Source organism: Dendrobates tinctorius, unplaced genomic scaffold (genome assembly GCF_039654945.1).
Source record: "Dendrobates tinctorius isolate UK_male_01 unplaced genomic scaffold, ASM3965494v1 ptg000151l, whole genome shotgun sequence".
Taxonomy (NCBI): Eukaryota; Metazoa; Chordata; class Amphibia; order Anura; family Dendrobatidae; genus Dendrobates; species Dendrobates tinctorius.
The window spans coordinates 11499018-11516259 of NW_027361818.1; the positions used below are offsets into that span (position 1 = coordinate 11499018).

A 17242-nucleotide genomic window follows, 5' to 3' on the forward strand; every position below is an offset into this window, starting at 1 on the left:
CATCGAGCAGTTATTTGTACTCCCTTTTACCTGTAAACCCCCCCCACACTTTGTACTCCCTCGTCCACCCCCAAGTCTCTACCTTACTTCCATGTCCTTATTCATTAACATTTCCTCCTAATTTTTCCATGTGACAAAGTCTGGGTGACAATCAGCAAATGTCGAAAACCCGACAACCCCACAGTGATGTTCTTCCATGTTCTGTGTTCCGGAGGCTACAAAGCCTGCAACGCGGAGAGAGACAAGGGAAGAAAAAGACAGTCGCCCCTCATCATCCCCCACCGCCACAGAAGAAAGGAGGCTTCCATCTGCTGAAATATCATTTTATTTACATTAGCTGTAAAGCAAATCTCCTATAAATACAATATGAGCATTATCGCAGCTGAAAAACCGGGTCTTCACCCCGGGGAGAAGACTTACGACTAACGCGCTTTATAAAAAAAAAACCAAAAAAAAACCAAACCACACATTAAAGTTTTTTTTAAAAAAATTGCCACCTCGCGTCTGCATGTCCAGATTATGTAGGCACCCCTTGGTTAATTACATAAATGTGGGAAGTTACATTTTTGGGACAGAACAGTGCAGGAACAGAAGACACCAAAAATCACATCTAAACATGGCGGCGCTTAGCTGCAGCGAGGCACTCGCCAACGACCATAAATCATGTTCTCTTTTGGTAGTTTCCAACCCCTTCCCTACCAGGGATGTTTCTTTTTTGTTCTTTGGTTTTATCCTCTACTGCTACCAAGTACCCTAATTTTAATTTTCTTATTTCAGTCCACGTCGCCGGATCAGTTGCAGTTTTAAATGCCAAATTTATTTTACCACATTATGTACTGAAAAAATTCCAAATTTTGTGCAATGGATAAAAACAAAAAATTTTGTGGATTGGACCTCGACATCTGAGGGTTTAACAGCAGCCAATGAGACAGATGCTGGCTGTACAAGACAGCCGGTATCTGCTGAAGTAAGCTGTGGGATCGGCTCCTCAGCCAACTCCATACACTGGCCCCCATCCTATGTCGGAAAGGGCTAGGAATGCCTATCGGGATTAATCTTGGAGCCATGGACGCTTCTTCCCTTTTTAACTTCATACAGTAAAGTAGATTGGCTTGGGCGGCAGAATTTCGGCCTTTGGTATGGCACACAACTTACAACAGGCCAAAACTCAGAGAGCCGCCATGTCATGGGATGAACCAACAATATCCAGTCGACTCAGGAGCAGCGATCGTCTACTAAACTGCGAGTCATAAATACGTAGCTGACAACCCCATCCAAACAAAACAGTCTCTACTTCGGACAGGTTTACGATCTTCATCTACCTCTCAGCCAAAAATGTTCTCGCTGAACAAACAGAATTACTGGGTTGTGCTCCGCCATTGTCTCCTCACACAACACCACCAGGTCCCCTAACAACCTGCGATCAACAAGTCTCAAAATATTTATCTGGGGTCCAGTGACTTAATGAATAGTCTGGACAAAACCCTCATTGTCCGGCCCTTTACGAAGGATTAATCAAGGAGACGACTGTCGAAAATCATTGTCGCCACCCCCGAAAGTAAAATAAAGTGTTGTGTAAAGAGTGGTGCTATTCGGATGAGGATTTCCCTGCGAAGGTGTAAAGACGTGTGGATGACAGCCTGAAAAACAAGTCTCATGATGCCCATTACTAATTGTGATCCAAGACAAACGAACCACCTGAGAAGCGGAGGAAAAACAACAATGATTATTGGCAAAATTGATTTTGCACTTGACACTAAAGCTGAGTGTACATGGGGACATCGGGAGGAGATCGGATGAGGAGGACGAGAGTCTCTGACACAAACATGGAAGAAGAATTACACGTAGATTCCATTTATTCAGCGGATGCAACATAAACTGGAGAGGAGAGTGGCCGGCGGACAAGGAGAGAGGACTCGGGCACCAGCTGGTTATCAGTGCAGGATCCGAGTCATTGATGTTAGATGATAAGTTCAGCTTCGAGGTCCAGTGACTATAAATTCTGGTATAATTATGGGCGTGATTAGTGTGCAGGGTAACGAGGACTCAGGAGCCACTTTTTCCCCCCTTTATTTAGATTTGGAAATGGCCAAACCAATGAGGCCAGCGAGACCGGCAACGCCCAAAGCCACTCCACCAACGATGGCCATGCCGACTAGACCCTCTGAAAGAGAAGCAGAAGACAAGTGAGCGTCGGCTGTGTGTCCTAACCTGGCAAGCTCTTGCCCCGAATCCTTACTCTTCTCTGTACTCCATATATTCATGCCCTTCATCTCTAAAACCCAGCACAATCACTCCTTTCCTTTACTTCTTCTTAAATCCTTGCCCTTCTTTAACTCTTTTGTTCACTAGATACATAAAATCTTTTTACTCAACTCCAGAAGATTGTTTTAAGAATCCAAGTCTGGGGTTCACCCGTACCAGGCAGGCCGCAGCAGTGTTCAATTCTCCGCCGGCAACCTTCTGCCTGGCATCCTCTATCAGTAACTGGACCTCAGAGACGTCGCAAAGGGCTAGTAAGGAACAGAGGTGCCCAAGATGCCGGGCAGAGGTTTGCTGCCCTGGTCCAGTTGCTGCTGAGGTCTTTACTAGACGTTGGACCTCTACAATTCTTTGTTACATGTCTTGACCAGACACGTTTACATCTAACCGTCATTACGCTTTACACCAAACACCTGTGCCCTCCGCTTTACCTTTTCTGTACCAAACACAGTCACAACTTTCCGATCCCCGGCTCCGTTCCAGAGGCATTTCTGTACCTCGCACTATTACCTTTTTGCATCTTCTTATCGATGATCTTCTGCAGCTCTAGGGCTTGTGTGTTCTTTGGTTCATTATTGAGAAGAGTCTTCACGTACTTCAGCGCCTTCTCATATTCCTAAGGACAGAGCTACAGTCATCACCTATCAGACATTACTCCACCAGTAGCCAAAAGTGGCGAGAAACCCCTAAAGTTCCTGGAGGTCAGGAGGAGGCCGCCGTTTCACTCACCTTTAATCTGTGGTGAGCCACGGCCAGGTAGAACAGGTAGTCTCGCTGCTCATCTTTATTGCCCTTGGGTAAGAGATCTTAAAAAGGAAACAAAGCCAGAGATTCAGGATGTTTATGGCTTGAGAAGTGTTGAAACATTGCAAATTTCAGAAAACCCACCCACCATCTACCATCTGGCAGATACAACACAACATTGCCATGTGTGTGGCTTCCTGCACGGTGTCTTACACTAGATCTCATGAATCTCTACAAGCCTGAACCTAAAACCCAAAATATATCGGCCGACCAGGATGCTTGAAAATAAACAGAAAAGTGCCAGCTGGTGGCTCACCTTCCAGAAGCAAAGCCCCTTTCTGGATGTCGGCCGTGTACTTGCTGCGGATCAAGCACCAGGCGTACTCGAACTGTGTGCTCTTGCTCAGCGATCCGGCGGACAGTTCGGCCAGATACTTCTTCTCAAACCTCTGCAAAACGCAAAAGACACAAGGAGCGAGCGTGAGGAGGCAAACAAATGAAAAAGAAGGAAAGGCGGTCGCTCTTCTTCCTAACCGTTGTTTCGCCTTCTTACAGCGGTCACTAACACAGGCTTTAGTGTAAATCGTGGTGGTTTTTATGCCGCTCTGTTAGAACGGCTGCACTGGCGGACACATTTTACAATTCCTGCCTTCACCATCTTCCTATACATGTAGGACGGAGGAAGCGAGAATCCCCAGTTATCAAATTACCGGTCACACGACAAAACTGCTGGGCACGACGACACATCGCACTTGTCCAGACTGCAGTACCCTACACGCTATGTGCCCCTACAATGTCACCTCCAGTTATAGAGAACAGACGCAAGAAAAAGAAATCAGTACGAGAAAAATAACCCAAGTTCTTGCCTCTGACGCCGTGACGTTATCCAGGGCACGTCAGATCAAAAGCCCCCATGCGGAATGGTGGAAACAGGTTTTTCTTCCGCACAATTAAACTCCAATAATACGTTAAGAAAAAAATAAAACCAAGCACTTCATAGTAAGAACGTCAAAATAACGACATAAAAAAGCTGGAAACGCCTCGCTGATTCCTAACACCTAGAAGTCATATTAAATATTTTACAGCAGAGTAAAAATACATTTTGAGGCAAATGTTTGACCAAGGAGAACTGAATGTGTCATTTTTACGGCTTCGCTCAGACGTCCGATGTTCACAGATCGGAACACGCACCCCCTTACAGTCCACGAGGCATTTCACGCACCCCAAACACTGGGGGGGTGCGGCTTTTTGTGTGTACATGAAAAACACTGAGATCTGAATGAGGCATTCGAGTTGTGCAAAAAGATTTGCAGGACCCTGCTTGAGTGGCTACATGGGTGGGCCGTGGCAGAGCCCTGCGGACCACCTCCTGCTCCCTGCGGACCACCTCCTGCTCCCTGCCGGCATCCTTTTGGCCTCTTTTCTGATCAGTAGATACGTTCTGTACGTCACACTGCTGGGCCGGCTAATCAAAAAACAGATGTCGGGGACACCGGGAGGGAGGAGGATTGCCGGACTCTGGTCCAGTAGACGCCCGATCAGGGTCATCTCCACTAAACACAAAAGATGCCAATAGTTTGTGCAGGGAGACATGGTTATCAGATCTGGTGATGTTTCCATACAGCGGCATGTCTTCACCGACCACACCCCATCACATGACCCCTGCGGGAGATTACTGGCTTCACCGGCCATGTGCATGTTGCGCCCTACAAAAACAGAACTTTACAAACCACTTGGGACAAGAGCGACCCGACCAATGCAATAGTTCTTCACGGGCAGCAAAATTCAAGGTCAGCCCCACCACAAACACCTTTGTAATTTGGTACCTTCCAGGACACTGGCACCACACTCCGAGGGCACCATAACAGCCAACCTACCACAAGCAGCTGGTAAGATCTCTGGCATGTATTGTTTCTAAACACTCAGACGGGTGAACGCCAACAACAACCAGAAGTCCCGACACCACAGCACCGTCCACGTCTCCCATATCCAGGCCAATGCTACAAGCTTCGGCTTGGTCACACGTCAATAATACATCAAGGCTAGAGAACCAGGAGGCTGCAGATGCCAGGAAACGTGCGGATCAGGTGGCTCCTACGGGTGGGCTAAACAACCAAGGAACCGCCAAAGTTACCCAGCGTTGGGCCTTGTTGTCCGGTCTGGCCCCTAAGGAAGAAGCGTCATATGTGGTCAGAAGATTAGAGATATGACATAGCTCGATTTTGTTATCTCCAGCCCCTTGATGACCCTGGTTATTACAGAGGACAATGGATGGAGGCTGCTAGCTTGAGTCTGGCTACGGTTCAGCCTCTTAGTCCATGACCAATAATGCCTGAGAAATTGTCCCTGAGTTATGGAAGATCCACACTATCGGCTCCTTGTACCCAATCTACTGAGCTACATGTATCTGATGATAACTGACTAGAGCAAAAAATGTAATCAGTGATAGGAAATCAAACAAACCACGAAACTCCATCAGACAGTGAGAGAACGCGAGAGACATTGCCAGCATGAGACAGACATCTGTCACAAGGCAACATCTCCGTGTACCCAAATCAGAGACAGGAGGCAGCCAGAGGGAGGTCCACCTGTACATGTGCCAGCCAACGGCATCATGAGGCAGGAACGATCACTGGTCCACTGTCAGATCATCTACGGGCATGTAAAGGAGGGAGCTGCTCAGATCTCGCTGTAAACCTGCAGAAATCCCACCAAGAAAACCAAGAGACATATCTGCAGGCTCTCACAACTGTACAGGGTGAAGGGTCGGCGGGCATCAATGGAAAGCCTAGGACGCCCCTTTCACAGAATGTGGGACCCTCAAGTGCTGATATTTTTTGTGCTTCTAATCAAAAAGTGCAGGATGAGGGCAGTGAACACCCGGCTGAGCCCCATCCTTGAGGGTCCCACATACACAACCGGCGGTCAGTGTAAGTGATGACAACGTGGGGGGTGGTGGTGTACAAAAAGTAGATAGGGGGGCCAGGAGAGAAGGAGCAGGAGAAATGAAAGGTCAAAAAGGTCCAAGAAGGGAAGGACAAATCCTGTATCCACGGCCCAGAGTGAGCGTGTGCACCACACGTCCCAGAAGACACGGAGCCCAGGAAACGGCTGAACGCAGCTCTCGCTGTGACTGGAGTAGACGCCGTGGTATCCACATGACGTAATGCCGAGCGCTTGCTTTGTATGTCTGTACGGGGGCTCGTTACACGGCCGCTCCCGGGGGATATCGCGGCACAAGCACGTGTACAGTCTGGCAACAAGCGCCCACAGACACAGAGACAAACCGGGGACCTCCATTCAGCCCCCTTAAATCCAAAGGCTGACAATCTATCATCCCCACACTGCTGAGGGTTTGTTACAATGTATCAGTGTAGAAAATATTGATCTCGCTCTTGACCTGACGCAACACGGAGCCACTAGATCCTACAGCTGTGTGAGGACATGGAGAAACAAGGAGCCCTCAGACATTACCGACACGCTGACGCCACCTGCTGCCTCACCATAGGAGCTGCACTCCGATGTAACCCCGCCACCACGAGGACATGAGCGCTGCTCTGCTCCGGGATAAGGGAGAGCTGCTTCTACCAGAAGGGAAAGACGAGCGGAAAATCCTCCATCCTAAGCGTCCACATCACCGGGAGCAGAGGACGAGCAAGGAAAGATCAGCGACGCTGGGATAGGTGGGAGCGCGACACCTGTCAGGAAACACCACACAGACCCCAGAGCATAGGAGCCCCCCACACTGCCGAGACACCACCAGCTCCACAGTGTCATGCTGCAGAGAGCAGGAACTGATGGGAGCCACCGGGGGGCGCTGCAGCTGTATCATCACACATGGTGGGGGTAGATGGAGGTCACAGTCAGTACGGGGGGGGGGGCGGAGGTCACACAGCCAGTACGGGGGGGCGGAGGTCACACAGCCAGTACGGGGGGGCGGAGGTCACACAGCCAGTACAGGGGGGCGGAGGTCACACAGCCAGTACAGGGGGGCGGAGGTCACACAGCCAGTACAGGGGGGGGGGGCGGAGGTCACACAGCCAGTACGGGGGGGCGGGCGGAGGTCACACAGCCAGTACGGGGGGGCGGAGGTCACACAGCCAGTACAGGGGGGCGGAGGTCACACAGCCAGTACAGGGGGGGGGGGCGGAGGTCACACAGCCAGTACAGGGGGGCGGAGGTCACACAGCCAGTACAGGGGGGCGGAGGTCACACAGCCAGTACAGGGGGGGCGGAGGTCACACAGCCAGTACGGGGGGGCGGAGGTCACACAGCCAGTACGGGGGGGCGGAGGTCACACAGCCAGTACAGGGGGGCGGAGGTCACACAGCCAGTACAGGGGGGCGGAGGTCACACAGCCAGTACAGGGGGGGGGGGGGGGGCGGAGGTCACACAGCCAGTACAGGGGGGGGGGGCGGAGGTCACACAGCCAGTACAGGGGGGCGGAGGTCACACAGCCAGTACGGGGGGGCGGAGGTCACACAGCCAGTACGGGGGGGCGGAGGTCACACAGCCAGTACGGGGGGGCGGAGGTCACACAGCCAGTACGGGGGGGCGGAGGTCACACAGCCAGTACGGGGGGGCGGAGGTCACACAGCCAGTACGGGGGGGCGGAGGTCACACAGCCAGTACGGGGGGGGGCGGAGGTCACACAGCCAGTACGGGGGGGGGCGGAGGTCACACAGCCAGTACGGGGGGGGGCGGAGGTCACACAGCCAGTACGGGGGGGGCGGAGGTCACACAGCCAGTACGGGGGGGGCGGAGGTCACACAGCCAGTACGGGGGGGGCGGAGGTCACACAGCCAGTACGGGGGGGGCGGAGGTCACACAGCCAGTACGGGGGGGGCGGAGGTCACACAGCCAGTACGGGGGGGGCGGAGGTCACACAGCCAGTACGGGGGGGCGGAGGTCACACAGCCAGTACGGGGGGGCGGAGGTCACACAGCCAGTACGGGGGGGCGGAGGTCACACAGCCAGTACAGGGGGGCGGAGGTCACACAGCCAGTACAGGGGGGGGGGGGGGGCGGAGGTCACACAGTCAGTACAGGGGGGGGGGGGGCGGAGGTCACACAGTCAGTACAGGGGGGGGGGGGGGCGGAGGTCACACAGTCAGTACGGGGGGGGAGGTCACACAGCCAGTACAGGGGGGGGGGGAGGTCACTTTCTGGTGGGGGCGCACTCGCTCTGATATCGGGTGGAGTCGCTCTCTGTTGGGGTCTGTGTAGGGCGCTCGGCGGTGATGACGCGCTGTGTGATCAGTGTCCGGCGGTTCTCTTGCCATTACTCCTCCCCCCGCAGTGACATCAGACAGACTGTGACGTCACTTCTCCACATTAAGTGAGGCGCCGCCATGACGTTATCTCCTCTCACCATCAGATCGTCCACGGCCACCAGATCGTCCAGCACGGCCTCCATCCTGCGCGGACTGCCGCAGCCCCACAACCGTCACTTCCCGTCACGAGTGTCCCCTCCTCACGGCTAAGGCGCCGCCATCTTTGCTGTGGGCAGCTCTATACGATACAGCAGCGCGGTGCTGGCAGCCTGACGGTCGGAGAACAATGACGTCACCAGAACGCGTCAGATTTAAAGGGTAATTTCCATAATGAGCGCACGAGAGACAGACGTCATTATTAACCCTCTTCTGCCCGCGCCGCCGTCCCACGCCCTCACCTGCGCCCATCTCCTCCCCGGTCAGTGTGACTCCGGATCCGCGCTGCATTTACTGCATTAGATTTCACTTTACTGTTATTTCTGTCAGATGTCGGGATTTATCCTCCATGTTCCGTGCGATGACCGGATATCGGCAACACTGTAATAAACCGAAAGATTATATTACTATTATTAACATTGTCTGCTGCCCCCCGGTGGTGACTGATATATATACACATCCGCTGCCCCCCGGTGGTGACTGTTATATATACACATCTGCTGCCCCCGGTGGTGACTGTTATATATACACATCTGGTGCCCCCCGGTGGTGACTGATATATATACACATCTGGTGCCCCCCGGTGGTGACTGATATATATACACATCCGCTGCCCCCCCCCGTGGTGACTGTTATATATACACATCTGCTGCCCCCGGTGGTGACTGTTATATATAAACATCTGGTGCCCCCCGGTGGTGACTGATATATATACACATCTGGTGCCCCCCGGTGGTGACTGATATATATACACATCCGCTGCCCCCCCCCCGGTGGTGACTGTTATATATACACATCTGCTGCCCCCGGTGGTGACTGTTATATATAAACATCTGGTGCCCCCCGGTGGTGACTGTTATATATACACATCTGGTGCCCCCCGGTGGTGACTGATATATATACACATCTGCTGCCCCCCGGTGGTGACTGATATATATACACATCCGCTGCCCCCCGGTGGTGACTGTTATATATACACATCTGCTGCCCCCGGTGGTGACTGTTATATATACACATCTGGTGCCCCCCGGTGGTGACTGTTATATTTACACATCTGCTGCCCTCCGGTGGTTACTGTTATATATACACATCTGGTGCCCCCGCTGGTGACTGTTATATATACACATCTGCTGCCCCCGGTGGTGACTGTTATATATACACATCTGCTGCCCCCGGTGGTGACTGTTATATATACACATCTGCTGCCCCCCCGGTGGTGACTGTTATATATATACACATCTGGTGCCCCCCGGTGGTGACTGTTATATATACACATCTGGTGCCCCCGGTGGTGACTGTTATATATAAACATCTGGTGCCCCCCGGTGGTGACTGTTATATATACACATCTGCTGCCCCCGGTGGTGACTGTTATATATACACATCTGCTGCCCCCCGGTGGTGACTGTTATATATATACACATCTGCTGCCACCCGGTTGTGACTGTTATATATACACATCTGCTGCCCCCCGGTGGTGACTGTTATATATACACATCTGGTGCCCCCCGGTGGTGACTGTTATATATACACATCTGCTGCCCCCCGGTGGTGACTGTTATATATACACATCTGGTGCCCCCCGGTGGTGACTGTTATATATACACATCTGCTGCCCCCCGGTGGTGACTGTTATATATACACATCTGCTGCCCCCCGGTGGTGACTGTTATATATACACATCTGGTGCCCCCCGGTGGTGACTGTTATATATACATATCTGGTGCCCCCCGATGGTGACTGTTATATATACACATCTGCTGCCCCCCGGTGGTGACTGTTATATATACACATCTGGTGCCCCCGGTGGTGACTGTTATATATACACATCTGCTGCCCCCGGTGGTGACTGTTATATACACACATCTGGTGCCCCCCGGTGGTGACTGTTATATATACACATCTGCTGCCCCCGGTGGTGACTGTTATATACACACATCTGGTGCCCCCCGGTGGTGACTGTTATATATACACATCTGCTGCCCCCCAGTGGTGACTGCTATATATACACATCTGCTGCCCCCGGTGGTGACTGTTATATACACACATCTGCTGCCCCCCGGTGGTGACTGTTATATACACACATCTGGTGCCCCCCCGGTGGTGACTGTTATATACACACATCTGCTGCCTCCCGGTGGTGACTGTTATATTTACACATCTGCTGCCCCCCGGTGGTGACTGTTATATATACACATCTGGTGCCCCCGGTGGTGACTGTTATATATAAACATCTGGTGCCCCCCGGTGGTGACTGTTATATATACACATCTGGTGCCCCCCTGTGGTGACTGTTATATATAAACATCTGGTGCCCTCCGGTGGTGACTGTTATATATACACATCTGCTGCCCCCGGTGGTGACTGTTATATATACACATCTGGTGCCCCCCGGTGGTTACTGTTATATATACACATCTGGTGCCCCCCGGTGGTGACTGTTATATATACACATCTGGTGCCCCCCGGTGGTGACTGTTATATATACACATCTGGTGCCCCCCGGTGGTGACTGTTATATACACACATCTGCTGCCCCCCGGTGGTGACTGTTATATACACACATCTGCTGCCCCCCCGGTGGTGACTGTTATATATACACATCTGCTGCCCCCCCCGGTGGTGACTGTTATATATACACATCTGGTGCCCCCCGGTGGTGACTGTTATATATACACATCTGCTGCCCCCCGGTGGTGAATGTTATATATACACATCTGGTGCCCCCCGGTGGTGACTGTTATATATACACATCTGGTGCCCCCCGGTGGTGACTGTTATATATACACATCTGCTGCCCCCCCCGGTGGTGACTGTTATATATACACATCTGCTGCCCCCTGGTTGTGACTGTTATATATACACATCTGGTGCCCCCCGGTGGTGACTGTTATATATACACATCTGGTGCCCCCCGGTGGTGACTGTTATATATACACATCTGGTGCCCCCCGGTGGTGACTGTTATATATACACATCTGGTGCCCCCCAGGGGGGGAGACTGTTATATATACACATCTGCTGCCCCCGGTGGTGACTGTTATATATACACATCTGGTGCCCCACGGTGGTTACTGTTATATATACACATCTGGTGCCCCCCGGTGGTGACTGTTATATATACACATCTGGTGCCCCCCGGTGGTGACTGTTATATATACACATCTGGTGCCCCCCGGTGGTGACTGTTATATACACACATCTGCTGCCCCCCGGTGGTGACTGTTATATACACACATCTGCTGCCCCCCCGGTGGTGACTGTTATATATACACATCTGCTGCCCCCCGGTGGTGACTGTTATATATACCCATCTGGTGCCCCCCGGTGGTGACTGTTATATATACCCATCTGGTGCCCCCCGGTGGTGACTGTTATATATACACATCTGGTGCCCCCGGTGGTGACTGTTATATATACACATCTGGTGCCCCCGGTGGTGACTGTTATATATACACATCTGCTGCCCCCGGTGGTGACTGTTATATATACACATCTGGTGCCCCCCGGTGGTGACTGTTATATATACCCATCTGGTGCCCTCCGGTGGTGACTGTGATATATACACATCTGCTGCCCCCCGGTGGTGACTGTTATATATACACATCTAGTGCCCCCCGGTGGTGACTGTTATATATACACATCTGGTGCCCCCCGATGGTGACTGTTATATACACACATCTGGTGCCCCCTGGTGGTGACTGTTATATATACACATCTGCTGCCCCCCCGGTGGTGACTGTTATATATACACATCTGCTGCCCCCCGGTGGTGACTATTATATATACACATCTGGTGCCCCCCCCGGTGGTGACTGTTATATATACACATCTGGTGCCCCCGGTGGTGACTGTTATATATACACATCTGCTGCCCCCGGTGGTGACTGTTATATACACACATCTGGTGCCCCCCGGTGGTGACTGTTATATATACACATCTGCTGCCCCCGGTGGTGACTGTTATATACACACATCTGGTGCCCCCCGGTGGTGACTGTTATATATACACATCTGCTGCCCCCCAGTGGTGACTGCTATATATACACATCTGCTGCCCCCGGTGGTGACTGTTATATACACACATCTGCTGCCCCCCGGTGGTGACTGTTATATACACACATCTGGTGCCCCCCCGGTGGTGACTGTTATATACACACATCTGCTGCCTCCCGGTGGTGACTGTTATATTTACACATCTGCTGCCCCCCGGTGGTGACTGTTATATATACACATCTGGTGCCCCCGGTGGTGACTGTTATATATAAACATCTGGTGCCCCCCGGTGGTGACTGTTATATATACACATCTGGTGCCCCCCTGTGGTGACTGTTATATATAAACATCTGGTGCCCTCCGGTGGTGACTGTTATATATACACATCTGCTGCCCCCGGTGGTGACTGTTATATATACACATCTGGTGCCCCCCGGTGGTTACTGTTATATATACACATCTGGTGCCCCCCGGTGGTGACTGTTATATATACACATCTGGTGCCCCCCGGTGGTGACTGTTATATATACACATCTGGTGCCCCCCGGTGGTGACTGTTATATACACACATCTGCTGCCCCCCGGTGGTGACTGTTATATACACACATCTGCTGCCCCCCCGGTGGTGACTGTTATATATACACATCTGCTGCCCCCCCCGGTGGTGACTGTTATATATACACATCTGGTGCCCCCCGGTGGTGACTGTTATATATACACATCTGGTGCCCCCCGGTGGTGACTGTTATATATACACATCTGCTGCCCCCCGGTGGTGAATGTTATATATACACATCTGGTGCCCCCCGGTGGTGACTGTTATATATACACATCTGGTGCCCCCCGGTGGTGACTGTTATATATACACATCTGCTGCCCCCCCCGGTGGTGACTGTTATATATACACATCTGCTGCCCCCTGGTTGTGACTGTTATATATACACATCTGGTGCCCCCCGGTGGTGACTGTTATATATACACATCTGGTGCCCCCCGGTGGTGACTGTTATATATACACATCTGGTGCCCCCCGGTGGTGACTGTTATATATACACATCTGGTGCCCCCCGGTGGTGACTGTTATATATACACATCTGCTGGCCCCGGTGGTGACTGTTATATATACACATCTGGTGCCCCCCGGTGGTTACTGTTATATATACACATCTGGTGCCCCCCGGTGGTGACTGTTATATATACACATCTGGTGCCCCCCGGTGGTGACTGTTATATATACACATCTGGTGCCCCCCGGTGGTGACTGTTATATACACACATCTGCTGCCCCCCGGTGGTGACTGTTATATACACACATCTGCTGCCCCCCCGGTGGTGACTGTTATATATACACATCTGCTGCCCCCCGGTGGTGACTGTTATATATACCCATCTGGTGCCCCCCGGTGGTGACTGTTATATATACCCATCTGGTGCCCCCTGGTGGTGACTGTTATATATACACATCTGGTGCCCCCGGTGGTGACTGTTATATATACACATCTGGTGCCCCCGGTGGTGACTGTTATATATACACATCTGCTGCCCCCGGTGGTGACTGTTATATATACACATCTGGTGCCCCCCGGTGGTGACTGTTATATATACCCATCTGGTGCCCTCCGGTGGTGACTGTGATATATACACATCTGCTGCCCCCCGGTGGTGACTGTTATATATACACATCTAGTGCCCCCCGGTGGTGACTGTTATATATACACATCTGGTGCCCCCCGATGGTGACTGTTATATACACACATCTGGTGCCCCCTGGTGGTGACTGTTATATACACATCTGGTGCCCCCGGTGGTGACTGTTATATATACACATCTGCTGCCCCCCCGGTGGTGACTGTTATATATACACATCTGCTGCCCCCCGGTGGTGACTATTATATATACACATCTGGTGCCCCCCCCGGTGGTGACTGTTACATATACCCATCTGGTGCCCCCCGGTGGTGACTGTTATATACACACATCTGCTGCCCCCCGGTGGTGACTGTTATATACACACATCTGGTGCCCCCCCCCGGTGGTGACTGTTATATGCACACATCTGCTGCCCCCTGGTGGTTACTGTTATATATACACATCTGCTGCCCCCCGGTGGTGACTGCTGTATATACACATCTGCTGCCCCCCGGTGGTGACTGTTATGTACACACATCTGCTGCCCCCCGGTGGTGACTGTTATATACACACATCTGGTGCCCCCCCGGTGGTGACTGTTATATACACACATCTGCTGCCCCCCCGGTGGTGACTGTTATATATACACATCTGGTGCCCCCGGTGGTGACTGTTATATATAAACATCTGGTGCCCCCCGGTGGTGACTGTTATATATACACATCTGGTGCCCCCCGGTGGTGACTGTTATATATACCCATCTGGTGCCCTCCGGTGGTGACTGTTATATATACACATCTGCTGCCCCCCGGTGGTGACTGTTATATATACACATCTGGTGCCCCCCGGCGGTGACTGTTATATATACACATCTGGTGCCCCCCGGTGGTGACTGTTATATATACACATCTGCTGCCCCCCCGGTGGTGACTGTTATATATACACATCTGCTGCCCCCGGTGGTGACTGTTATATATACACATCTGGTGCCCTCCGGTGGTGACTGTTATATATACACATCTGCTGCCCCCCGGTGGTGACTGTTATATACACACATCTGGTGCCCCCCGGTGGTGACTGTTATATACACACATCTGCTGCCCCCCGGTGGTGACTGTTATATACACACATCTGGTGCCCCCCCGGTGGTGACTGTTATATACACACATCTGGTGCCCCCCGGTGGTGACTGTTATATACACACATCTGGTGCCCCCCGGTGGTGACTGTTATATACACACATCTGCTGCCCCCCGGTGGTGACTGTTATATACACACATCTGCTGCCCTCCGGTGGTGACTGTTATATACACACATCTGCTGCCCCCCGGTGGTGACTGTTATATATACACATCTGCTGCCCCCCGGTGGTGACTGTTATATACACACATCTGCTGCCCCCCGGTGGTGACTATTATATATACACATCTGGTGCCCCCTCCGGTGGTGACTGTTATATATACACATCTGCTGCCCCCCGGTGGTGACTGTTATATACACACATCTGGTGCCCCCCGGTGGTGACTGTTATATACACACATCTGCTGCCCCCCGGTGGTGACTGTTATATACACACATCTGCTGCCTCCCGGTGGTGACTGTTATATTTACACATCTGCTGCCCCCCGGTGGTGACTGTTATATATACACATCTGGTGCCCCCGGTGGTGACTGTTATATATACACATCTGCTGCCCCCCAGTGGTGACTGTTAAATACACACATCTGCTGCCCCCCGGTGGTGACTATTATATATACACATCTCGTGGCCCCCCCGTTGGTGACCATTATATATACACATCTGCTGCCCCCCGGTGGTGACTGTTATATATACACATCTGCTGCCCCCCGGTGGTGACTGTTTTATATACACATCTGGTGCCCCCCGCTGGTGACTGTTATATATACACATCTGGTGCCCCCCGGTGGTGACTGTTATATATACCCATCTGGTGCCCTCCGGTGGTGACTGTTATATATACACATCTGCTGCCCCCCGGTGGTGACCGTTATATATACACATCTGGTGCCCCCCGGTGGTGACTGTTATATATACACATCTGGTGCCCCCCGGTGGTGACTGTTATATATACACATCTGCTGTCCCCCTGGTGGTGACTGTTATATATACCCATCAGGTGCACTCCGGTGGTGACTGTTATTTATAGACATCTGCTGCCCCCCGGTGGTGACTGTTATATATACACATCTGGTGCCCCCCCGGTGGTGACTGTTATATATACCCATCTGGTGCCCCCCGATGGTGACTGTTATATACACACATCTGCTGCCCCCCGGTGGTGACTGTTATATACACACATCTGGTGCCCCCCGGTGGTGACTGTTATATACACACATCTGCTGCCCCCCCGGTGGTGACTGTTATATATACACATCTGCTGCCCCCCGGCGGTGACTGTTATATACACCTATCTGGTGCCCCCCGGTGGTGACTGTTATATACACAAATCTGCTGCCCCCCGGTGGTGACTATTATATATACACATCTGGTGCCCCCCCCGGTGGTAACTGTTATATATACCCATCTGGTGCCCCCCGGTGATGACTGTTATATACATACATCTGCTGCCCACCGGTGGAGACTGTTATATACACACATCTGGTGCCCCCCGGTGGTGACTGTTATATATAAATATCTGGTGCCCCCAGTGGTGACTGTTTTATATACACATCTGGTGCCCCCCGGTGGTGACTGTTATATATAAACATCTGGTGCCCCCCGGTGGTGACTGTTATATATACACATCTGGTGCCCCCCGGTGGTGACTGTTATATATACACATCTGGTTCCCCCCGGTGGTGACTGTTATATATACACATCTGCTGCCCCCCCGGTGGTGACTGTTATATATACACATCTGGTGCCCCCCGGTGGTGACTGTTATATATACACATCTGGTGCCCCCCGGTGGTGACTGTTATATATACCCATCAGGTGCCCTCCGGTGGTGACTGTTATATATACACATCTGCTGCCCCCCGGTGGTGACTGTTATATATACACATCTGGTGCCCCCCCCGGTGGTGACTGTTATATATACCCATCTGGTGCCCCCCGGTGGTGACTGTTATATACACACATCTGCTGCCCCCCCGGTGGTGACTGTAATATATACACATCTGGTGCCCCCCGGTGGTGACTGTTATATACACACATCTGCT

General features: G+C 52.0%; 1 protein-coding gene across 2 annotated transcripts; it reads right to left on the minus strand.

The window, feature by feature from the left end:
- Positions 1-307: 307 nt before the first annotated feature.
- FIS1 (fission, mitochondrial 1) lies at positions 308-8566 on the minus strand. Of its 2 annotated transcripts, none has more exons than XM_073547126.1 (5): positions 8377-8566; positions 3323-3455; positions 2992-3068; positions 2773-2878; positions 308-2164 (listed from the first exon to the last, which is right to left on the minus strand). In XM_073547126.1, the coding sequence occupies exons 1-5, from the start codon at positions 8419-8421 to the stop codon at positions 2070-2072; spliced, it is 456 nt and encodes a 151-aa protein (XP_073403227.1). In that variant the 5' UTR covers positions 8422-8566; the 3' UTR covers positions 308-2069. The 2 variants fall into 2 exon arrangements, with proteins under 2 accessions (XP_073403227.1, XP_073403229.1); XM_073547128.1 differs by lacking the exon at positions 8377-8566 and adding an exon at positions 6510-6765.
- Positions 8567-17242: the final 8676 nt, after the last annotated feature.